The 24,991-nt window shown below is 39.2% G+C and overlaps 2 protein-coding genes across 2 annotated transcripts in view; both read left to right on the top strand.

Moving 5' to 3' along the window:
- The window catches only part of LOC144960747 (alpha-mannosidase 2x-like), a 33,809-nt gene extending 12,253 nt beyond the window's left edge, over window positions 1-21,556 (top strand). Inside the window, exons 9-19 of the mRNA XM_078894040.1 lie at window positions 4,383-4,450; window positions 7,808-7,973; window positions 8,713-8,839; window positions 9,889-9,986; window positions 12,160-12,282; window positions 12,973-13,087; window positions 14,010-14,146; window positions 15,247-15,388; window positions 16,201-16,334; window positions 19,641-19,846; window positions 21,446-21,556. Of these exons, the coding sequence (XP_078750166.1) occupies window positions 4,383-4,450; window positions 7,808-7,973; window positions 8,713-8,839; window positions 9,889-9,986; window positions 12,160-12,282; window positions 12,973-13,087; window positions 14,010-14,146; window positions 15,247-15,388; window positions 16,201-16,334; window positions 19,641-19,754 (1,224 nt within the window). The 3' untranslated portion in view covers window positions 19,755-19,846; window positions 21,446-21,556. The remainder of the gene's footprint in view (window positions 1-4,382; window positions 4,451-7,807; window positions 7,974-8,712; window positions 8,840-9,888; window positions 9,987-12,159; window positions 12,283-12,972; window positions 13,088-14,009; window positions 14,147-15,246; window positions 15,389-16,200; window positions 16,335-19,640; window positions 19,847-21,445) is intronic.
- LOC144960746 (alpha-mannosidase 2x-like) lies at window positions 19,754-24,987 on the top strand. Its single transcript, XM_078894039.1, has 3 exons — window positions 19,754-19,846; window positions 21,446-21,556; window positions 24,835-24,987. Exons 1-3 carry the CDS (start codon window positions 19,754-19,756, stop codon window positions 24,985-24,987), a joined length of 357 nt encoding a protein of 118 aa, XP_078750165.1.
- The last annotated feature ends 4 nt before the right edge of the window (window positions 24,988-24,991 follow it).

Below are 24,991 nucleotides of genomic sequence, written 5' to 3'. Positions count from 1 at the left end.
ATCGATAGTAAATCCTGTGTAGTTTTCTGTGTCAACCAATCACTGCCATTGTTTACATTATGATGACTGTCCGAGAGGTGTGGTTATCTAAGTGTCTATTTTCCATATAGATAGAATGCGCTTGGCCAAGGAGTTCACAACATTGCCATCCGGAAGTATAACGGACCAACACACAAACTCTGTGTAACCATGAACTTTTATAGTCTGGTTAATACAGTTTAGTGAGAACAACTCACAAACGCGGATGGCAAAAACAATAACAAAGGCCTGAGTGACGTCATCTGCATACTATCTATATACGTTATTCCATAGTAGTCCTTCAAAACCATTGGGGACATGGAGCCGGAGTTTATCCCTGTTTCTATAGCGTGAAACGGACAATAGAAATTGCTTGCTATCCTTTGGATAGGACGCTAGTCTATCGCAAAGTACTTTCCGACAAATCTAACAGACTCAGCTACCCATTCACTACTGGGTGGACAGAGGGGTCAGAAAGAGAAAAAGTCTCGACTGCACCTAGGATCTATCTTGGTCCCTTTGCGCGTGAAGCGAGTGCTCTACCAACTGAGCTATTAGGAGACCCCGTATATCCGTTATTGGGTATGTTATGCGGCTATGTGGTCTAGTGGTATGACTCACTTTCGGATCGGAAGTCCTGGGTTCGAGCCTCGCTCAGCGCATAGTTGAGTCCTTGGAGAAGGCTCTTTACTCACATTCTCTCACTGTACTCAGGTGTAAAATGAGTACCTGGCCGTTAACAGCGTTGTCTCTGTCCCAAAAATTTGTAATATCGCCTGACTGGCGTCGTGTCTCGTCCTACATGTTATGTGCTGCTGTTGGTCAGGGACTCCTTGTAAAGCGCTTTGAGCACGTTTAGTGGATATTGCGCTATATAAAAGCTCAAGTTATAAACCCTCAGTATATTTTCCAATCATCAGCTAAACGGGAAAGAGTATGTACATAATGCGATACTCGTCTTCTAGAAGCTGTGGACTGTAAAGAGTAATAAACAAAAAAAATATGAATGTAACAGCTTTAAAAAAAATTAATGTAACAGCTTAAAAAAATATGGATATAACAGCTTAAAAATAAAAATGAATGTAACAGCTTAAAAAAAAAAAAGAACCAAATACTAAACACGGAATGTTTCGGACTCAAAACCCCTTTTCCAGCCAATGACAACAACAAAAAAAAACCAATAAAGACATAAATACATTACTAGATTCCAGAATCATCAGCTAAACGGGAAAGAGTATGTACATAATGCGATACTCGTCTTCTAGAAGCTGTGGACTGGACTGTAAAGAGTAATAAACAAACAAAAAAAATGAATATATCAGCTTAAAAAAAAAAAAAAAAAAAAAAAAAAAAAGAACCAAATACTAAACACGGAATGTTTCGGACTCAAAACCCCTTTTCCAGCCAATGACAACAAAAAAATAATAAAGACATAAATACATAATAATAATAATAATAATAATAATACACATTTATATAGCGCTCATTCTCGTGCACAACACGAGCTCTGGGCACTTTACAATATAAAATACATGACTAAATTCCAGAATTTAGTAATATATTTATGTCTTTATTGTTTTTTTTTTTGTTTTTTTTTGTTGCTGGCTGAAGAAGGGTTTTGAGCCCTAAACGTACCGTGTTTTGGTATTTTTGTACGTAATGCGGAGTTCAGCACTCGGAAAGGGTCGGTCTGTGTGTTTGTGTTAAAGTTCGGTAACTGTTTGCAGCCTTAATACTCTTCAACTGTCGTAACGTCACTTCCTTCCTTATGACACATAGTAACTTAGTAACACTGACTCTAAACTATCGGAACAATGGCGGACGCCCGTAAGAAATATTTCCCGGGCGAGCATAAATATCTGGAGGAGAAAAAAACGCCATAAATTTGATCATGTTTTGACTTTTACACATTCTGATCACAAGGCATATGAAAAGTTCTAGCCAGCATGAAGAATGAAAAGTAATGATTTTCTTTGTTTAGAACCAAGATGGCCACCGTTGCCGGGCGGCGTGACATCAGACTACTGAATCCAATTGGCAACCCTGTTTTATAGGGGGAAGAAGAAGAAAAGATAACAGTGCAGTTAGATTGTCTAGTTGGGGGTCCCATAGATTGTCTAGTTGGGGGTCCCATAGATTGTCTAGTTGGTGGTCCCATAGATTGTCTAGTTGGGGGTCCCATAGATTGTCTAGTTGGGGGTCCCATAGATTGTCTAGTTGGGGTTCCCATAGATTGTCTAGTTGGGGGTCCCATAGATTGTCTAGTTGGGGTCCCATAGATTGTCTAGTTGGGGTCCCATAGATTGTCTATTTGGGGGTCCCATAGATTGTCTAGTTGGGGGTCCCATAGATTGTCTAGTTGGGGGTCCCATAGATTGTCTAGTTGGGGGTCCCATAGATTGTCTAGTTGGGGTCCCATAGATTGTCTAGTTGGGGGTCCCATAGATTGTCTAGTTGGGGTTCCCATAGATTGTCTAGTTGGGGTTCCCATAGATTGTCTAGTTGGGGGTCCCATAGATTGTCTAGTTGGGGGTCCCATAGATTGTCTAGTTGGGGGTCCCATAGATTGTCTAGTTGGGGTTCCCATAGATTGTCTAGTTGGGGGTCCCATAGATTGTCTAGTTGGGGGTCCCATAGATTGTCTAGTTGGAGGTCCCATTGGCTCAGGTGGTAGAGCACTCAATTCAGGTGTAGATTGTCTAGTTGGGGGTCCCATAGATTGTCTAGTTGGAGGTCCCATAGATTGTCTAGTTGGGGGTCCCATAGATTGTCTAGTTGGGGGTCCCATAGATTGTCTAGTTGGGGTTCCCATAGATTGTCTAGTTGGGGGTCCCATAGATTGTCTAGTTGGGGTCCCATAGATTGTCTAGTTGGAGGTCCCATTGGCTCAGGTGGTAGAGCACTCAATTCAGGTGTAGATTGTCTAGTTGGGGTCCCATAGATTGTCTAGTTGGAGGTCCCATAGATTGTCTAGTTGGGGGTCCCATAGATTGTCTAGTTGGGGTCCCATAGATTGTCTAGTTGGGGGTCCCATAGATTGTCTAGTTGGGGGTCCCATAGATTGTCTAGTTGGGGGTCCCATAGATTGTCTAGTTGGGGGTCCCATAGATTGTCTAGTTGGAGGTCCCATTGGCTCAGGTGGTAGAGCACTCAATTCAGGTGTAGATTGTCTAGTTGGGGTCCCATAGATTGTCTAGTTGGAGGTCCCATTGGCTCAGGTGGTAGAACTTTCAATTTACACTCAATTGTCTAGTTGGGGGTCCCATTGGCTCAGTTAGTAGAGCACTCACTTGACACTCAATTCAGGTGTAAAAAGGAGTACCTGGCCATTAACAGCTTTGTCTCTGCTGTCCGAATAAAAACCAAATTGTTATGATATCGTCCTCATGTCTCATTCTACATCGTGTTACGTATAGGGAATGAGATTAGCGGAAGAGTAGCATCCCTTGATTGGACGTCACCTTACAGAGAGAATGTCAATTTGGTTTTGAAGTGTCTCAAGCCGCTTTCACCGGAAGCGAGGACGAGAGACGCAGGCGCACAACCAACATGACGTTCTCTCTCTAATAACTTTTCCGCCGGTGACGTCGCAGACTATGGGTGACGTCCAATCAAGGGACGCTAATCTCATTCCCTATTGCTGTTGTCTCAGGACCCCTTGTAAAGCATTTTGAGCAAGTTTAGTGGATATTGCGCATATAAAAGCTCAACTTTTAAAAAAAAATAATTTTAATTTGTGGTGATGGGCCTGACAGGCTGTATTGGGCATCGTGACTCAGCTGTATGGTCTTTGCTTTCTTACCGGAAAGTTATCTAGTTTGATTACCCGCTGCGCTGTGTGGCCTTGAGCAAGTCACCTTGCCCTTGCGGTGCTGCACTGTGGCTGATGCCTGGATTATTCCAGTCTTCCCTTGGAATAGTAGTAGTAGTAGTATCGTTCGGCTACACTTCTATGTTTAAGGTATCAATCCAGGTTCTGAAGTCATCATCACATTTGTTGATGGTTTCAAATCCCCCTTCAAGTTTTGTCTCTGGGCAATCTAGTACGAGGTGGTTTGCATCTTGTGGTGCTTGGTTGCACTTTGGGCATGTTGGTGATTCTTGGAGCCCCCATTTGTGCATGTTGGCAGCTGTTCTTGTATGTTTTGACCGTCTTCCCTTGGAGGGAATTTTATTTATTTCATTTAATTTTTTTTTTTAAATTAAAAAAAAATATGACCTGAAGCCCTGAAAACGTTGACTGACTTATATATCCTGGTTTGTCATTTACTCTCCCCTCCCCCTCCCTCTCATCCCTCCAACACCACCTCTAACCCTTCCACCCCCCCCTTCCACCACCCCCTCCCTGTTCTCCTTCCTTCCAGGACAAGATAAGGGCCAGCCATGACGGCCTCCCATCCCGGCCTATTCTTATCCTGGGCAGCCAAACAAAGTGAGTTCCCGGGTTCGGTCGGTTTGTCTATAATCTAAAAGTACCATCGGTGGATCTGAATAAAATTCAGAAAAAAATAGTGTGGAGCAGGCACATGTATCATGTGCTGCTTTGTGGTCTAGTGGTATGATCGGAAGGTACTGGGTTTGAGTCTCGCTCGACGCATAGTTGAGTCCTTGGAAAAGACTCTTTACTCACATTCTCTCACCGTACTCAGGTGTAAAATGAGTACCTGGCCGTTAACAGCGTTGTCTTTGTCCGAAAAATTGTAATATCGCCTAACAGGCGTCATGTCTCGTCCTACATGTTAAATGTTGCTGTTGACCAGGGACCCCTTGTAAAGCGCTTTGAGCACGTTAAGTGGGTATTGCGCTATATAAAAGTGATGTGAAATCAATCATCATAACTTGTCGCTCCAACACCCAACCCACTCCAACAGCATCTGTGGAGCAGACTCTTAGGTCTGTAGGACGTGTAATATGATAATAATGATAATAATCAGTGCTGATGGTTTTCCTCGGATCCTCGGAAATCAGCGATGTTTGTGTCAGAGGAGGAATTTCCTCCTTTAAAATGTGACATTTTCCTCAATCAAATTTTCTGGCTTTGAGAGATTTGATGTGTAGTGGAACAAACTGGTGCAGCTTCCCCACTATCCAGAAGATAGTTAATCATCTCAATGGCTCTAAAAATGGGGGTTAGTGAAGTAAACATGTGGCGTAAAGAAAACCACTCATAATTTTCCTCCTTTTTCCCTTTTTGTCACCATCAGCACTGAATGATAATGTACTTTATTCATCCAAAAGGAAATTTTTGTACAGACGTATACAATGCTGACAATGATACATACATAAACATAATATACGTAAATATAATGTGGTACGTAAATGATATATACGTAAATATAATGTGGTACGTAAATGAATATAACGTAAATATAATGTGGTACGTAAATGATATATACGTAAATATAATGTGGTACGTAAATGATATATACGTAAATATGTGGTATGTAAATGATATATACGTAAATATAATGTGGTACGTAAATGATATATACGTAAATATGTGGTACGTAAATGATATATACGTAAATATAATGTGGTACGTAAATGATATATACGTAAATATAATGTGGTACGTAAATGATATATACGTAAATATAATGTGGTACGTAAATGATATATACGTAAATATAATGTGGTACGTAAATGATATATACGTAAATATAATGTGGTATGTAAATGATATATACGTAAATATAATGTGGTACGTAAATGATATATACGTAAATATAATGTGGTACGTAAATGATATATACGTAAATATAATGTGGTACGTAAATGATATATACGTAAATATAATGTGGTACGTAAATGATATATACGTAAATATAATGTGGTACGTAAATGATATATACGTAAATATAATGTGGTACGTAAATGATATATACGTAAATATGTGGTACGTAAATGATATATACGTAAATATGTGGTACGTAAATGATATATACGTAAATATGTGGTACGTAAATGATATATACGTAAATATGTGGTACGTAAATGATATATACGTAAATATAATGTGGTATGTAAATGATATATACGTAAATATAATGTGGTACGTAAATGATATATACGTAAATATAATGTGGTACGTAAATGATATATACGTAAATATAATGTGGTACGTAAATGATATATACGTAAATATAATGTGGTATGTAAATGATATATACGTAAATATAATGTGGTACGTAAATGATATATACGTAAATATAATGTGAATATAGAGCGCCCACGTCCCACTCCTGAAATTCCTCGCTGGAGACCGATTGCTACAACTCGCACAACACTAACAACACCAACATTGAAGGAAATATAGGGTTTGGATGGAGAAGAGAAATATATTTTATGGATGGAGAAGTGCCAGATGAAAGCAGGGAATAAAAAGTCACGGGGTCAGTGCCAAACTCAGGATCCAATTGATACAACACCCTCTGCCTGGCAGAGAGAGAGAGAGAGAGAGAGAGAGAGAGAGAGAGAGAGAGAGAGAGAGAGAGAGAGAGAGAGAGAGAGCAGTCGCACAACCAACTGAGCTATCCCAATATTATGTTTTATTTACATATTATAATATGATTTGTAAACATTTCAGTGTTTTCCTCTTAGTGGAGATCTGTGCTTGTGTCTGGGTGAGACTTTTAGGTGATCTCAAACTAAGTACACTGATAGTGTACTCTTGAAATCTACATCTGTTCCCTAATTGAACCAATTCCCCTTTGTCTTACCTTTTCTTTGGTGCTTTAATCGTAATTCTAGAACTTTTTACTAATCCTTTTTCTTCCTTTTTACTGGTGCTGATATGACCTTAATGTGTTGCAAGCGCCGTAAAACCCTTAAAAACAAAACAAGAGAGAGAGAGAGAGAGAGAGAGAGAGAGAGAGAGAGAGAGAGAGAGAGAGAGAGAGAGAGAGAGAGAGTGCTTTAATTGTAATTCTAGAACTTTTTACTACTCCTTTTTCTTCCTTTTTACTGGTGCTGATATGATTTAAATGCATGCCTGCCAACCCTTATACTTTTGGTGAAATCATTTCCTATTTTCACTCTTTCTTGTCCACTATTCCCCCATTGTCTCTTTAAGTACGCTTTTCAAAAAAATGATGCTGGTGGTAGTAAGAAAAAAAAATAGGGGGTTAAAAAGGTGAATTAAAGAATAAAAAAAGATTTCCAAAAGGGAGGTAAGTAGGAAAATTAATTGCACTCCTTTCCTCTTTCCCCATTCCATTAGCTGTGCTTGAATATCGTCTTTATGTATTTTGGTTGCAAAGTTGGTGGTCATTTTGATACAGAATTAATTTTCCATTGTTGAAAAATTCCTATTTTTTTGTCTCAAATTCCTATTTTCTGACGTTCTGATTCCACTTTTGGAATGTGAAGGGTTGGCAGGTCTGTCGGCTACAATTTACTTACTTACTTACTTACTTACTTACTTTCTTTCTTTCTTACTTACTTACTTACTTACTTACTTACTTACTTACTTACTTACTTACTTACTTACTTACTTACTTATCCAAACCAGCGACCACCTGAGCTCCAGCCCTTTGGTCTTGTGCCATGATGTAGAAGTCATTTTGTAGTTGTTCCAGGTTATCATACAATTTGTTACTGATGCTTGGATTTGCTGGGAGGAATGTGCTGCATCTCAGATATTCAAGTGGTTGACATTCAAGCAAGTGGTGTGTTACTGTTTCATTGAAATGTCTGTCTAAAAACAGTACCAAAGAGCTGGGCGACATCAACTTTATTCCGACTTTTAATTTTTTTCTTTCCCCTATCTCTGATCCCTCCCACCGTTCAGATCTGTCCTTCTTTACAACTCACTGGCCCAGTCCAGGGTGGAAGTGGTCACGATCTGGGTCAGCTCGCCATTCGTGGAGGTCAAGGACAAAGATGGGAAGGTCATCCATAGTCAGGTGGATCCCTACTGGCTGGACAATGGTCAAGTGGCCACTGACCGCTACAAGGTAACACAATCTGTAAAACGCTTTGAGCACATTAAGTGGATATTGTGCTATATAAAAAGCTCATGTTTTTGGGTTTTTTTTAATTATAATTATTGCTTTTAGTAATAGTAAATAATGAATTTATATAGCGCCTAAACATCCACGTTAATCGTGCTCTGCGGCGCTTTACATAATAAAAATTAAAATGTTTAAAAACAACAAAATTAAAAATCACGACACTACATGATACATAATAAGCATGCATACAAAAACAAAATCTAAGCAACATCTATTTTATGAAAAATAAGCCTCGCGGAACGGAATAACTCAGTCTTCAGACATTTCCTGAAAGATGATAAATTTTCACAGGACTTTGTCCGAGGACTAAGTGCGTTCCATAGGCGTGGAGCTATGAATGAAAAGGCTTTTTCACCGAAAGTGGATTTTGAGGTGGTAACTTTCAGAAGTTGGGACTGAGATGATCTTAAATTTCGAGTGGGTTCATATTTTTTTTACCCCATCATTATTTACTTTTTTTTCTTTCTCTGAGTAACAAATTATATTCATATTACCAATGCTACTGTCTTTAATTTCTTTATGATGTGTAATCGAGTTGGGCCATGTAGTCTAATTTAACTTAGTATTTTTCTATTTTTTCTTGCGGTCAATCTCCTGTGAAAGTGGACAGCGTATAGGTAGGGGTTAGGGTTCAGTGAGATAAGGCATTTCTGATGAAATTGATTGTATTTGTTGTCGTCAGGTGTCGTTTGTTGCTGAGATGACGGGTCTGTCTCTGGCCGTGTACACCGTACGGCCCGTGGAAAACGGCCAAGATACATTGAATCATTTTGCCTCTGTCAGACTTAGAGGGGAGGAGGCTAAAAACGGTGGAAGGGTGAGTGTTTTGGCTGCCGTTTGATTGATTCATTGATTCATTCATTTAATCATTCATTCATTGATTCATTCATTTAATCATTCATTCATTCATTCGTTTATTCATCCATTCCTTCATTCATTTATTCATTCACTCAATCGTTAATCCATTCATTCATCCATTAATCAATTCATTCATCCATTCATTCATTCATCCATTCATTCATCCACCTATTTATCCATTCATTCATTCATTCATTCATCCGTTCATTCATTTATTCGTTCATTCATTCATTCATCCATCCAAACATTCATCCATTCATTCATTCATTCCTTCACTCAAAGCAGCTAGCAGCATATTAGTCAGACACCCACACACACATACCCACCCACACTCCCCCCCCCCACACACACACACACTCTGATACCCACCCACACTCCCCCCCCACACACACACATACCCACCCACACTCCCCCCCCCACACACACACATACCCACCCACACTCCCCCCCCCACACACACACTCATACCCACCCACACCCCCCCACACACACACATACCCACCCACACTCTCCCCCCACACACACACTCATACCCCCCCACACTCCCCCCCCCACACACACACACATACCCACCCACACTCCCCCCCCCACACACACACACATACCCACCCACACTCCCCCCCCCACACACACACTCATACCCACCCACACTCCCCCCCACACACACACTCATACCCCCCCCACACACACACACTCATACCCACCCACACCCCCCCCCACACACACACACATACCCACCCACACTCCCTCCCCCACACACACACACACTCATACCCCCCCACACACACACATCCACCCACCCACACCCCCCCCCCCTCTCCCACACACACACACACATACCCACCCACACTCCCCCCCCCCCCACACACACACACTCATACCCACCCACACTCCCCCCCCCCCACACACGCACACACACATACCCACCCACACTCCCCCCCTCCCCCCCCCCACACACACACACACTCACTCTCACACACTCTTTGTTTTCCTTCCAGAGGTCCATTTGAGATCCAGCCCGAATCCAGCACGTCTGACTTTGACCTTGAGACCAAGTTCCTCAAGGCCACCTTCTCTGGATCATCTGGAATGCTTCAGGTAACGATTGGATTGATTGTCACACTGACGAGACGTTTGTAGACACTGACTGTATGTAATCGTATTCACCTGTATGAATTGTAGACGCTGACTGTATGTAATCGTATTCACCTGTATGAATTGTAGACGCTGACTGTATGTAATCGTATTCACCTGTATGAATTGTAGACGCTGACTGTATGTAATCGTATTCACCTGTATGAATTGTAGACGCTGACTGTAAGTAATCGTATTCACCTGTATGAATTGTAGACGCTGACTGTATGTAATCGTATTCACCTGTATGAATTGTAGACGCTGACTGTATGTAATCGTATTCACCTGTATGAATTGTAGACGCTGACTGTATGTAGTCGTATGCACCTGTGTGAATTGTAGACACTGACTGTATGTAATCGTATGCACCCGTATGAATTGTAGACGCTGACTGTATGTAATCGTATGCACCCATATGAATTGTAGACACTGACTGTATGTAATCGTATGCACCCGTATGAATTGTAGACACTGACTGTATGTAATCATATGCACCTGTATGAATTGTAGACACTGACTGTATGTAATCATATGCACCTGTATGAATTGTAGACACTGACTGTATGTAATCATATGCACCCGTATGAATTGTAGACACTGACTGTATGTAATCGTATGCACCCGTATGAATTGTAGACACTGACTGTATGTAATCGTATGCACCCGTATGAATTGTAGACACTGACTGTATATAATCGTATGCACCCGTACGAATTGTAGACACTGACTGTATGTAATCATATGCACCCGTATGAATTGTAGACACGGACTGTATGTAATCGTACGCACTGATACATATTGTAGACACTGACTGTATGTAATCGTATGCACCCGTATGAATTGTAGACACTGACTGTATGTAATCGTATGCACCCGTATGAATTGTAGACACTGACTGTATATTGTCGTATGTACCCGTATGAATTAGACACTGACTGTATGTAATCGTATGCACTGATATGAATTGTAGACACTTACTGTGTATAATCGTATGTACTGATATGAATTGTAGACACTTACTGTGTATAATCGTTTGTACTGATATGAATTGTAGACACTGACTGTATGCAATCGTATGCACCCGTATGAATTATAGACACTGACTGTATATAATCGTATGCACTGATATGAATTGTAGACACTTACTGTGTATAATCGTATGTACTGATACATATTGTAGATACTTACTGTATTTAATCGTACGCACCCATTTTTTTTTTTTTCGTTTATTAAACGTTTTATGTGTATAGTAACTATTCTGCAAAGGCCTAAATGACTAAGTGAAATTACCCATCGGTGATGTTCAACCAAATAAGAGGAAGCCATCCAAGTTTATGGTTCCCCACTCAGGAGTGGATGTCCACTTGTACTCGTTCATACCATCGGCATTGAGGTGGTGGAATAGTCTCACATCTCCAATGAAAGAATAAATCCTGTGTTATGTGGAATCTTCAAAATCATTGGAAGTTACAGACCTCACAACAGAGAGATGATTTACAAGGAAAACCATCCAATTACCCACCCATCTATCCATCCATCCATCCATCCATCCACCCGTCCAACCATCCGGGTTTTTTTTGTTTTGTTTTTTTTTAATCCCGATAACTACCATGTTACTAGTGTGCATCTTGTGTGAGTGTGTCTATGTCAATATTGTATTGTTATAAATGTGTAACCAAATGACAAATTGCCACTTTTTTGAGGACAATATAAAGATATATTATTATTATTATTATTATTATCATTATTATTATTATTATTATTATTATTATTATTATTATCATCATCATCATCATCATCATCATCATCATCATCATCATCATATCATCATCATTATTATTATTATTATTATTATTATCATTATTATTTTATTATTATTATTATTATTATTATTTATTATTATTATTATTATTATTATTATTATTATTATTATTATTATTATTATTATTATTATTATTATTATTATTATTATTATTATTATTATTATTATTATATTATTATTATTATTATTATATCATTATTATTATTATTATTATCATCTCTCAGCATAAGGAGGAGGTTGATGATTATCATCTCGTTAAGAACGACTAGATGTGAATAGTTATCAAACTTGTATCGTTTTGTTTTTTTTCCCCAGAGCGTCCACGTGTTGTCCAGTGGTACGGACTACAAGGCTGGGATAGAGCTGATCCAGTATGGGACCAAGATGGCCAAGGAACGGTCTGGGGCGTATCTGTTTTTACCTGATGGTGATGCCAAGGTGGGGTGGGGTGGGGTGTGGGAAGGAAGGGGTTTCACTCGTTTCTTTTGGTGTTTTCTCAATGTTTTAGTTTTTCCTTCACTCACTCAATCTTCATTTGTATTACTCTTTCATTCTTTCATTCAATTTCCCATCCATCCATCATCTATATATTTATTTGTCTCTCCATCCATTCCATCAATTCATCCATTCAGCCGAGTACCCACCCACCCATCCATCCACCGTCCAACCATCCATCCATCCAACCATACATCCATTCATACATCCACCCCACCCACTTACCCATCCATTCATTCATTCACCCATCCATTCATCCGTCCATACTTCCATTAACCCACCCATCTATCTATACATCCATCCATCCATCTATACATCCATCCATCCATACATCCATTAATCCACCCATCTATCTATACATCCATCCATCCATCTATACATCCATCCATCCATCAATACATCCATCCATCCATCCATCCATACATCTATTAACCCACCCATCTATCTTACATCCATCCATCCATCCATCCATACATCCATTAACCCACCCATCCATCTATACATCCATCCATCCATTAATCCACCCATCTATCTATACATCCATCCATCCATCTATACATCCACCCATCTATCCATACATCCATTAACCACTCATCCACCTATACATTCACCCATCCATCCATCTATCAACAGCCCCTCCTCACCCAAAAGCCCAGTCTAATTCGAATCCTGAGAGGCTCCATAGTGTCTGAGGTTCAGATCCATACCCAGTACGTCAAACAAACAGTTCGTTTTCACAATGCCCCCGGTAAGCTGCATCAGTTTTGTTTTTTTGTTTTTTTTAAAGAATGCTTGAAGGTGATTTAGGAGAGGAAGAAAGAATAGATAAAAAAGGAGGAGGAGAAGAAGAAGAAGAAGAAGAAGAAGAAGAAGAAGAAGAAGAAGAAGAAGAAGAAGAAGAGGAAGGTGGAGGAGGAGGAGAAGAAGAAGAGGAAAATTATAATGATGATGATGATGAAGACAAAGAAGAGGATGGAGATGGGTAGATTGATTAGCATTGTTCAATATTACTGAAAGTGTCGGTTATTTCATACAAAAATTGACTATCATAAACGATCATTTAAAACATAAATTGACCACAATTCTACACAATTCTAGCATATCAACAACAAAAATTGATGAAGTACTTTTGACTCTCTCTTGATACTCTCAAGTTATAATTCTCTATCTATTCCTTTAAAAAATGGGATTGGTTTGTCAACATTGTACCATAAAGCCAATTTTAAATCTTTATAATCTAGCACAGAATTATCTGAAAATGATAAAATTCTGCTAGACCATAATCATTAGTCGTTTTTTTTGTTTTTGGCGACGAGACAGTAATTCTGGATCCTTAATTTGACCTTGGCCTTAGACTATCTGGCCATTTTCTATTAAGAGGCCGATTGTCTTTTAGAGATGAAATGGCAGATTGGCTTTTACCTGCAAAATTAGCATATTCGTTATATTTGTTTAGCTTAACCTGAAGTACTCTGCGATAGACTCGCGTCCTTTCCAAAAGATAGCAAGCAATTGCCATTATCCGTTTCACACTTTAGAAACCGGAATCAACTCCGGCTTCATGGTTCTGAAGGACTTTTTTAAAAATTCTCTGTAGAAGAAAAATGTTGAAATGCCATGTATTCCGCCTGGTACTCATTTTATTTTTGTCAATTTTCTCCTATTGCCAGGGCAAGACGGTTTGTCTATTGATGTGTCCAATCTGGTAGACATCACCGGCACTCGTAACAAGGAAGTTGGAATGAGGCTACACACAGGGGTAGATAACTCTGGAAGGATCTTCTACTCTGACATCAACGGATTCCAGGTACCGAATTTGCCCTGTCTGTATGTTGTTTTTGTTTTTTTAATTACTGGAATTCTGGTCGAGTCAATTCAAGTTTTGAGGTCCATGGAGCTAAAGTTTATCCTTTTTTCCACAGCGATTAATTATGGCAATGATCGTTGAGGCAAAGACTGTACCTCTGAACCATGCTTCCCCCCCACCAAGTACTACAGAAAATTAGTAAAAATATGAATATTTTACTCCAGCTGAGGAGCTGCATAGGTCTCTATGACTCAATAAATCTTGTTCAGAAGGAAATTCTAGCTTCTTATAGAACCTATATCCAGGATATTGGAGCATTTTTGGATCATGCTGAGAGCAAATTGTTTATTTCGAAAGCTATTTAAAGTGAATTTTTCTTCTTCTTTTTTTTTTTTTTTCCCCTTGGAAACTGCGAAATTTTGAAATGTTCTGATCTGACCTCCCTGTCCACCCAGCAGTGAATGGGTAGAGTCTGTCTGAGAGCTGCCAACCTACCGCAAAAAATGCGGAATTGTACGCATTTTCAGCGATTGTACGCTTGTACACATTTCCCCCAAGACTGTACCCATTTTCAGTGTACATATATATAGCTGTTCATTGGATGTTGTGTTGCGCTGTTGTTTATATTATTACTAGCCTATTGAGAAACTTTGGTGACCAAGTGGATATTCATAAATTTTTGACCAATTATGATCTTCATGCTGGGAGGTAGAATTCTGAAAGGATTGGATTATAGTCTTGGGAACATCATTGTTGCTGCAATCGAGCTTATGCGGTGTGACTTTATGTAAATATACCTTCCTCTTACTTTCACAATGGTTATTTTCTGTAGATTTCAGGATTGTAGCCATTTTTATGAAATCTCCCCCATTTTGAGGTCCCATTGTACACATTCTCATCAGATGGGGTTGGCAGCTCTGCAGTTAGATTTGGCGGAAAGTTTTGAAATTTCAGGTTGGCAGCTCTGTATATCACAAGACCGCATGACCGTAGATATGCTCCTGGATTCACTCACTCACTCACTCACTCACTCACTCACTCACTTACTCACTCACTCACTCACTCACTCACTCTTTGCTTTCCCTTCCCTTCCGTTCCAGATGCAGCGTCGTAAATACCATCAGAAATTAACCCTTCAGGGCAACGTCTACCCTATGCCCACCATGGCTTATCTACAGGACCACAAACATCGAGTGTCCATCGTGTCTTCGCAGAGCTCTGGGGTAGCCAATCTGGTCACTGGTATGGGCGTGATTTTATATCTATTTTATTTTATTTATTTGTAAGGCTGTCTGTCTAGACGATTCGTGACTTTATATAAATGTTGATATCTATTTATTTTATTTATTTGTAAGGATGTCTGTCTAGACGATTTGTAACTTTATATAAAGGTTTATATCTATTTATTTTAATTATTCGGGCTGTCTAGACGATTCGTGACTTTATATAAATGTTGATACCTATTTATTTGAATTATTTATTGTTGCTGTCTAGACGATTCATTGTTTTGTATAAATGTTTTTATCTGTTTATTTTATTTTATTTGTAAGGCTAACAAGAGGATTCTTGATTTTGTATAAATGTTTATATCTATTTATTTTATTTATTTATTCAGGCTGTCTAGACAATTCGTGACTTTAGATAAATGTTTATGTCTATTTATTTGATTTATTTATTTTTGCTTTTTAGACGATTTGTGGCTTTATATAAATGTTTATATTTATTTATTTTATTTATTTCTAAGGCTGTCTAGACGATTCATGACTTTATATAAATGCTTATTTCTATTTATTTTATTTATTTATTCCGGCTGTCTAGATTATTTGTGACTTTATATAAACGTTTATATCTATTTATTTTATTTATTCGGGCGGTCTAGAGGATTCGTGACTTTATATAGATGCTTATTTCTATTTATTTTATTTTATTTATTCAGGCTGTCTAGACGATTCATGACTTTATATAAATGTTTTTATTTATTTATTGTTGCTGTCTAGACTATTCATGACTTTATATAAATGTTTATTTCTATTTATTTTATTTTATTCACTCAGGCTGTCTAGACGTGATGTTTGACCGCCGATTAAACCAGGACGACAATCGAGGTCTTGGACAAGGGGTGACCGACAACCACGTCACACCGTCCAGGTATCACATCCTGTTTGAGGAAAGGACTGCCATCCCAGAGGTAAGAAAGATATGGGGCTACTGGTGGGGTACTACTACTGCTACTACTACTACTACTACTACTACTACTACTACTACTACTACTACTACTACTACTACTTACTACTACTACGACTACTACTACTACTATTACTACTACTACTACTACTACTACTTCTACTACTACTGCTACTACTACTACTACTACTACTACTACTGCTACCACTACTACTACCACTACTACTACTACTACTACTACTACTACTACTACTACTACTACTACTACTACTACTACTACTACTACTACTACTACTACTACTACTACTACTACTACTACTACTACTACTACTACTACTACTACTACTACTACTACTACTACTACTATGTGTGCAGCTATGTGGTCTAGTGGTATGACACTCGCTTTCGGACCGGAAGGTCCTGGGTTCGAGCCTTGCTCGGCGCATAGTTGAGTCCTTGGAGAAGGCTCTTTACTCAAATTATCTCACTTATCAGATGTAAAATGAGAGCCTGGCTGTTTAACAGCATTGTCTCTGTACGAAAAAAATTTTTTAACATCGCCTAACGGGCTTCATGTCCCGTCCTAAATGTTAAATGTTGCTGTTAGCCAGGGACCCCTTGTAAAGCGCTTTGAGCACATTTAGTGGATATTGCGCTATATAAAAAAGCTCTTTTTATGACTTTAGTATGTTTGGGTTTGAGATTTGAAACCTCTTTGAGCATTGAAGGGGGCCCAAATAGCTCAGTTGCTAGACCGCTCGCTTCCCAGTCAAAGGGACCAAGATCGGCCCCAGTTGAAGTTATTTTTTTTTTTCTGACCTCCCTTTCCTCCATGGGTGCCAGTTTTCCGGTTCATGCCGGAATTCCGGTTTCGCGATATCTCTAAGTCAAATACCTCGGGTTACAGTGTTTTGACTGGGTGGGGATCCTGACCTCCCATAGTGGGCAGGGAGATACAGGCTGTGTCTTCTATCCCCCTATATCCTGGGTGGGGATCCTGACCTCCCATAGTGGGCAGGGAGGTACATGTTGTGTCTTCTATCCCCCTATATCCTGGGTGGGGATCCTGACCTCCCATAGTGGGCAGGGAGGTACATGCTGTGTCTTCTATCCCCCTATATCCTGGGTGGGGATCCTGACCTCCCATAGTGGGCAGGGAGGTACATGCTGTGTCTTCTATCCCCCTATATCCTGGGTGGGGATCCTGACCTCCCATAGTGGGCAGGGAGGTACATGCTGTGTCTTCTATCCCCCTATATCCTGGGTGGGGATCCTGACCTCCCATAGTGGGCAGGGAGGTACATGCTGTGTCTTCTATCCCCCTATATCCTGAGTGGGGATCCTGACCTCCCATAGTGGGCAGGGATGTACATGCTGTGTCTTCTATCCCCCTATATCCTGGGTGGGGATCCTGACCTCCCATAGTGGGCAGGGAGGTACATGCTGTGTCTTCTATCCCCCTATATCCTGGGTGGGGATCCTGACCTCCCATAGTGGGCAGGGAGGTACATGCTGTGTCTTCTATCCCCCTATATCCTGGGTGGGGATCCTGACCTCCCATAGTGGGCAGGGAGGTACATGCTGTGTCTTCTATCCCCCTATATCCTGGGTGGGGATCCTGACCTCCCATAGTGGGCAGGGATGTACATGCTGTGTCTTCTATCCCCCTATATCCTGGGTGGGGATCCTGACCTCCCATAGTGGGCAGGGATGTACATGCTGTGTCTTCTATCCCCCTATATCCTGGGTGGGGATCCTGACCTCCCATAGTGGGCAGGGATGTACATGCTGTGTCTTCTATCCCCCTATATCCTGGGTGGGGATCCTGACCTCCCATAGTGGGAAGGGAGGTACATGCTGTGTCTTCTATCCCCCTATATCCTGGGTGGGGATCCTGACCTCCCATAGTGGAGAGGGATGTACATGCTGTGTCTTCTATCCCCCCATACCCGTTTTCCAATTGTTTCCTGTCATTGTCTTGGAATGAGATTACTTAATTTTGTCCTGACCCTTGCCAGAGTTCCTTGGCTGGGAGGGAAACAGTCGAATGTCTAGTTATAGTTTTGGGAGATGATATTTTTTTCCTTGTAAATCATCTCTCTGTTATGCATTGTTTTATGTTTAGTTTATTATATGATTGGTAAACATTTGAGTCTATTCCTCTTAGTTGGGACCTGTGCTGGTGTCTGGATGAGACTTTTAGGTGATCTCAAATTAAGTACTTTGACGGTGTGCTCTTGGAATCTACATCTGTTCCCTATTTCAACCAGTTCCCCTTTTTCTTACCTTTTCTTTTGTGCTTTAATTGTAATTCTAGAACTTTTACTATCCCATTTTCTTCCTTTTTACTGGCACTGATATAACCTTAATGTGTTGCAAGCGCTGTAAAACCCTTAAAAACAAACAAACAGTGTTTTGAGTTTGCTGTGTAATCATTTAATAATGGTATTGAAATGGTGATGAAATAAGAGTAAAGTTTAGGCCGCACATTCAGTAAGAACATTTTTAGGTTTGGCAAAGTGTCGAGATTTTAGTTTCAGGTTTCAGCACTTCTTCCTGCTGGTACCCATGCTTTCCTCCCAGCAGTAATAGGGTGGCTGAATCTGTTTGATCGGGGGGTGCTTTGTGATAGAATAGCTCCTAACCAAAGGATAGCAAACAATTGCTTTTGGCCGTTTCAAGTTACAGGAAAAACTTACTATCCCATTTTCTTCCTTTTTACTGGTGCTGTGTTTCCAAGCGCCATACTTTGCGATAGACTAGATCTTTTCCAAGGGGTAGCAAACAATTGCTATTAGCCGTTTCAAGCTATAGAGGAAAAAAATGTAGTCCTTCAGAGCTGGATTTTAGCCCTGTTTCTATTGCGTGAATTGGACAATATCAATTGCTTGCTACCCTTTGGATAGGATTCTAGTCTATCGCAAAGCACTTTCCAACAGATCTAACTGACCCAGTTACCCAATCACTTCAGGATGGACAAGGGGAGTCCGAAAATTAAATCTCGACTTTTAGGTGATCTCAAACTACGTACTTTGCTAGTGTGCTCTTGGAATCTACATCTGTTCCCTATTTGAAACAATTCCCCTTTGTCTCACCTTTTCTTTGGTACTTTAATTGTAATTCTAGAACTTTTTACTATCCCATTTTCTTCCTTTTTACTGGCTCCGATATGACATAATGTGTTGAAATTGCCGTAAAACCCTTTTAAAAAAAACAAAACAAAAAAACTGTATCATCCTTCATTTGTTTTGTTCAACTTAATTCTGCATAATAGACACTTGAATAATAAAGTTATCTTTTCCTACCACAGGACATCCAGCCCGAGAGTAGCTTCCCTTCCCTGCTGGCCCAGTCGGCCTCTCTGTCCCTGATACACCGATATTTGCCATGCCGCAGGCCGGCAAGGGGCCATCGGTCGCCCTAATGTCATCACTGCCTTTGTTGAAAGATCCCCTGCCCTGTGACGTCCATCTGTTGAATTTGAGGCTCATGAAACATTCCGATGATGATAAACAGGTAAAATTGATTTAAATTGAGCTTTTGTATTAAATTGAGCTTTTGTATTAAATTGGGCTTTTGTATTAAATTGGGCTTTTATATTAAATTGAGATTTTATATTAAATTGAGCTTTTGTATTAAATTGAGCTTTTGTATTAAATTGGGCTTTTGTATTAAATTGGGCTTTTATATTAAATTGAGATTTTATATTAAATTGAGCTTTTGTATTAAATTGGGCTTTTGTATTAAATTGGGCTTTTATATTAAATTGGGCTTTTATATAAAATTGAGCTTTTGTATTAAATTGAGCTTTTATATTAAATTGAGCTTTTATATTAAATTGAGCTTTTATATTAAATTGAGCTTTTATATTAAATTGAGCTTTTATATTAAATTGAGCTTTTATATTAAATTGAGATTTTATATTAAATTGAGCTTTTGTATTAAATTGAGCTTTTGTATTAAATTGGGCTTTTGTATTAAATTGGGCTTTTGTATTAAATTGAGCTTTTATATTAAATTGAGCTTTTGTATTAAATTGGGCTTTTGTATTAAATTGAGCTTTTATACAGAGCAATATCCACTAAACGTGCTCAAAGCACTTTACCAGAGGTCCCTGGCCAACAGCAACATTTAACATGTAGGACGGTACATGACGCCTGTAAAGCGATATTACAATTTTTTCGGACAGAGACAACGCTGTTAACGGCCAGTTACTCATTTTACAACTGAGTACGGTGGGAGAATGTGAGTAAAGAGCCTTTTCCAAGGACTCAACTATATGTGCCGAGCGAGTGAGCTAGGCTCGAACCCAGGACCTTCCGATCCAAAAGCGAGTGTCACAGCACTAGACCACATAGCCGATTTGTTTAAATCTATATGTGAGACTGGCTGAGAAAACCCGAAAAGATGAGGTAAGCTTTGATTCGAGATATGAACCAAAATCAAAGATAAAGTGTTTCCCATAGCAACAATTTTTATTCAGATAAAAAATCATAACTTGGGTTCTAATAGACGTAGAAAGAAATTTTAAAGTGGTAAATGATCAAAAAGGTGTGGTCTACACCACTGTATACATGACTCAATTTATGAAATTTGCGCATATTTCCGGGTTGTCTCAGTTACCCACACATATATGCAGCTATGTGTGTGGTCTTGTAGTAAGACACTCGCTTTCGGATTGGAAGGTCTTGGGTTTGGAGCCTTGTTTGGCACACCATTGAGTCCTTGGAAAAGGCTCTTTACTCACATTCTCTCACCATACTCAGGTGGTGGGGGCGTTGATGGTGATTATTATTAATAATATTATTGTTATTTTTAATTAATTAATTAATTAATTTATTTATTTATTAAATTCCCTATTTATTTATTTTTTGTTTATCTATTTAAATTTACTTTTTTATTCATATATTTATTTTATTTATTTATTTATTTATCTATTATTTTATTATATTCATTTATTTATTTATTTATTTTATTTTGGGTTATTTATTTATTTTACTTATCTATTTATTTATTTTATTTATGATGTGTCATGATAACCCATTTGTTGTTTTCTCTCCCCCCCCCTCCCCCCCTCCCTTTTCCCACCCCCACCCTTTCTCCCACCGATTTCAGCTTGGCCTGGTCCCCAAAGAGACCTCCCTCCTCCTCCTGCGACATCTTCCGACCGACTGCAGCATCACCGCTCCAAGCCTGGCCTGTCAGAGTTCCCAGGACACCGGATCTGTGAGTCTATCTATCTGTTTATCTGTCCGTTTGTTCATTTGTTTGTTTCTTTCTTCTTCTTCTTCTTCTCTTCTTCTTCTTCTTCTTTCTTCTTCTTCTTCTTCTTCTTCTTCTTCTTTCTTCTTCTTCTTCTTCTTCTTTCTTCTCTTCTTCTTCTTCTTCTTTTTTTCTTCTTCTTCTTTCTTCTTCTTCTTCTTCTTTCTTCTTCTTTCTTCTTCTTCTTCTTCTTCTTTCTTCTTCTTCTTCTTCTTTTCTTCTTCTTCTTCTTCTTCTTCTTCTTCTTTCTTCTTTCTTCTCTTCTTTCTTCTTCTTCTTCTTCTTTCTTTCTTCTCTTCTTCTTCTTCTTCTTCTTCTTCTTCTTCTTCTTCTTCTTTTTCTTCTTCTTCTTCTTCTTCTTCTTCTTCTTCTTCTTCTTCTTCTTTTCTTCTTCTTCTTCTTCTTCTTCTTCTTCTTCTTCTTCTTCTTCTTCTTCTTCTTCTTCTTCTTCTTCTTCTTCTTCTTCTTCTTCTTCTTCTTCTTCTTCTTCTTCTTCTTCTTCTTCTTCTTCTTCTTCTTCGTCTTGTGGAAACCTTCAATATTGTCGAGGATCACTCCACAGTTTGTAGGGTTTAACATTGTGAACTTGTTAAAACTAATTTTTAAAAAAACATAGATTAAAAAGTCACGTTGTGAATTCTAGAAATCGCTTGAAGGCATGTTGGCAACCGTTTTCAGCCACTTCAGCTGGGAGGCTATTCCATAGTTGGGCAGTGTTTGTCTATTTGTCTGTTTTCTATGTGTGTGTTTCTGTCCCCACCGATTGCAGAATACCGTTGATGGAATATAGAACGAACGGAAATGGACGTCACTCAGCTCTTTGGGATTGTTGATGATGATGAAGATGGTGATGATGATGATGATGGTGTTGTTGTAGATGCCAGTTTTTTTTTTTGGTTTTTTAAAAATTTTTTTTAATGATATCTACTATGTTACTAGTGTGCATCTTGTGTGAGTGTGTCTATGTCAATATTGTATTGTTATAAATGTGTAACCAAATGACAAATTGCCACTTTTTTGGGGACAATAAAGATATATTATTATTATTATTGTTTTAGTAGTTCTCACTAAAATTCTATCAATCAGACTAGAAACGATGGAAGTTTTCACGCCGTTTTGTGTGTTCATACGTTGCGCCTGGGGGACCCGATAGCTCAGTTGGTAGAGCACTCGCTTCACACACAAAGGGACCGAGATCGATCCCGGGTGGAGTCAAAATCTTTATTGAGCTTTTATATAGTGCAATATCCACTAAATGTGCTCAAAGCCCTTTACAAGGGGTCCCTGGTCAACAGCAACATTTAACATGTAGGACGGGACATGATGCCTATTAGGCAATATTACAATTTTTCGGACAAAGACAACGCTATTAACGGCCAGGTACTCATTTTACACCTGAGTACGGTGAGAGAATGTGAGTAAAGAGCCTTTTCCAAGGACTCAACTATGCGCCGAGCGCGAGGCTCGAACCCAGGAGCTTCCGATCCAAAAGCAAGTGTCCTACCACTAGACCACATAGCCGCACTTTAGCTGACCCCCCCCTCCCTCCCCCCTGTCCACCCAGCAGTGGAGTGGGTGGCTGAGTCTGTTTGATTTGGCGGAAAGTACTTTGCGATAGACTTTCAATTGCCATTGTCCGTTTCATGCTATAGATAGTATGCGCTTGGCTAAGAAACTCACAACATTGCCATCCGGAAGTATAACGAACCAACACACAAAACTGTGTGTATCCATGAACGTTTATAGTCGGGTTAAAACAGTTCAGTGAGCATTACTCATAAACATGGATGGCCAAAAACAACAACAAAGACCTGAGTGACGTCATCTTCGAACTATCTATAGAAACCGGGATAAACTCCGGCTCCATGAGCCCAATGGCTCTGAATCTGAATGACTACTTTTTTTTTTTTTTTTTAAACTTTTTACTTTACGTTATATCTTGCTGGTGAATGTTGTGAGACGAATACTATGGTAGCAGGGGAAACTCGAAACGTCCATTTTTATCTGTTTTCGTATACTAAATTCAAGCTTGCATTCAATTTCACATTGTCATTTATATATGTGTCAGCTGTCTGAATCGTCTTAAGTGGTGTGTGTGTGTGTGTGTGTGTGTGTGTGTGTGTGTGTGTGTTTGATTTGAGCATGTTTAGTGGATATTACACTCTATAAATTCTCATGTTTGTTTGTGTGTTTGTTTGTTAGTTTGTTTGTTTGATACAAGCCGTGGTTCATGTAGGGAGCTCATCATGATATGATCTGACTGAGTCATATCAGATTTATTTGTGGCTTCCGGTAGTCGATACTATTTATAATATGGTCTATAAAGAGCGAGTTTATTTATTTATTTAAATATAGATTAATTTTTATTTTTTTTATTTGATGTTTATTACATGGCTTGGAATGTCTTACTGTTACATGGCTTGTAATGTCTTACTGTTACATGGCTTGTAATGGCTTACTGTTACATTGCTTGTAATTCTTACTGTTACGTGGCTTGGAATGTATTACTGTTACTTGGCTTGTAATGTCTTACTGTTACATGGCTTGTAATGTCTTACTGTCACATGGCTTGTAATGTCTTACTGTTACTTGGCTTGTAATGTCTTACTGTTACATGGCTTGTAATGGCTTACTGTTACATTGCTTGTAATTCTTACTGTTACATGGCTTGGAATGTCTTACTGTTACATGGCTTGTAATGTCTTACTGATACATGGCTTGTAATGTCTCACTGTTACATGGCTTGGAATCTGGAATGTCTTACTGTTACATGGCTTGTAATGTCTTACTGTTACATGGCTTGGAATCTGGAATGTCTTACTGTTACATGGCTTGTAATGTCTTACTGTTACATGGCTTGGAATCTGGAATGTCTTACTGTTACATGGCTTGTAATGTCTTACTGTTACATGGCTTGTAATGTCTTACTGTTACATGGTTTGTAATGTCTTACTGTTACATGGCTTGGAATCTGGAATGTCTTACTGTTACATGGCTTGGAATCTGGAATGTCTTACTGTTACATGGCTTGTAATGTCTTACTGTTACATGGTTTGTAATGTCTTACTGTTACATGGCTTGGAATCTGGAATGTCTTACTGTTTCATGGCTTGGAATGGCTTACTGTTACATGCCTTGGAATGTCTCACATGGCTTGGAATTTATTTCTGTTCCATGGCTTGGAATGTCTTACTGTTTCATGATTTTGATTGTCTTACTGATACATGACTTCATTTCCACAGATTGTTCTGGAGAAACTCTTCACAGATCTGACGGTGAAGCAAAGCAAGTGGACGTCCTTGACCTTGACTGGTGACCTTGTGGAATTTGACCCCAAGTCAGAGGTGCAAGTCCCTCCTATGGAAATTGTCGGACTTCAGGTTAAACTGACTTAGTGTT

The sequence above is a fragment of the Berghia stephanieae genome, chromosome 15 (genome assembly GCF_034508935.2).
Source record: "Berghia stephanieae isolate SIO BIC M18660-M18661 chromosome 15, UCSD_Bste_1.3, whole genome shotgun sequence".
Taxonomy (NCBI): domain Eukaryota; kingdom Metazoa; phylum Mollusca; class Gastropoda; order Nudibranchia; family Aeolidiidae; genus Berghia; species Berghia stephanieae.
Note: the sequence above shows the minus strand (reverse complement) of the source record. Positions and strands in the feature narration are given on the sequence as shown.

Excerpts from the sequence above, each read along its gene's own strand:
- LOC144960746 (XM_078894039.1), top strand. The coding sequence starts at position 19,754 with ATGTCATCACTGCCTTTGTTGAAAGATCCCCTGCCCTGTGACGTCCAT. Across the intron at positions 19,847-21,445 it reads ATTCCGATGATGATAAACAG|CTTGGCCTGGTCCCCAAAGA; the intron begins GTAAAATTGATT and ends CACCGATTTCAG. Across the intron at positions 21,557-24,834 it reads GTTCCCAGGACACCGGATCT|ATTGTTCTGGAGAAACTCTT; the intron begins GTGAGTCTATCT and ends TCATTTCCACAG.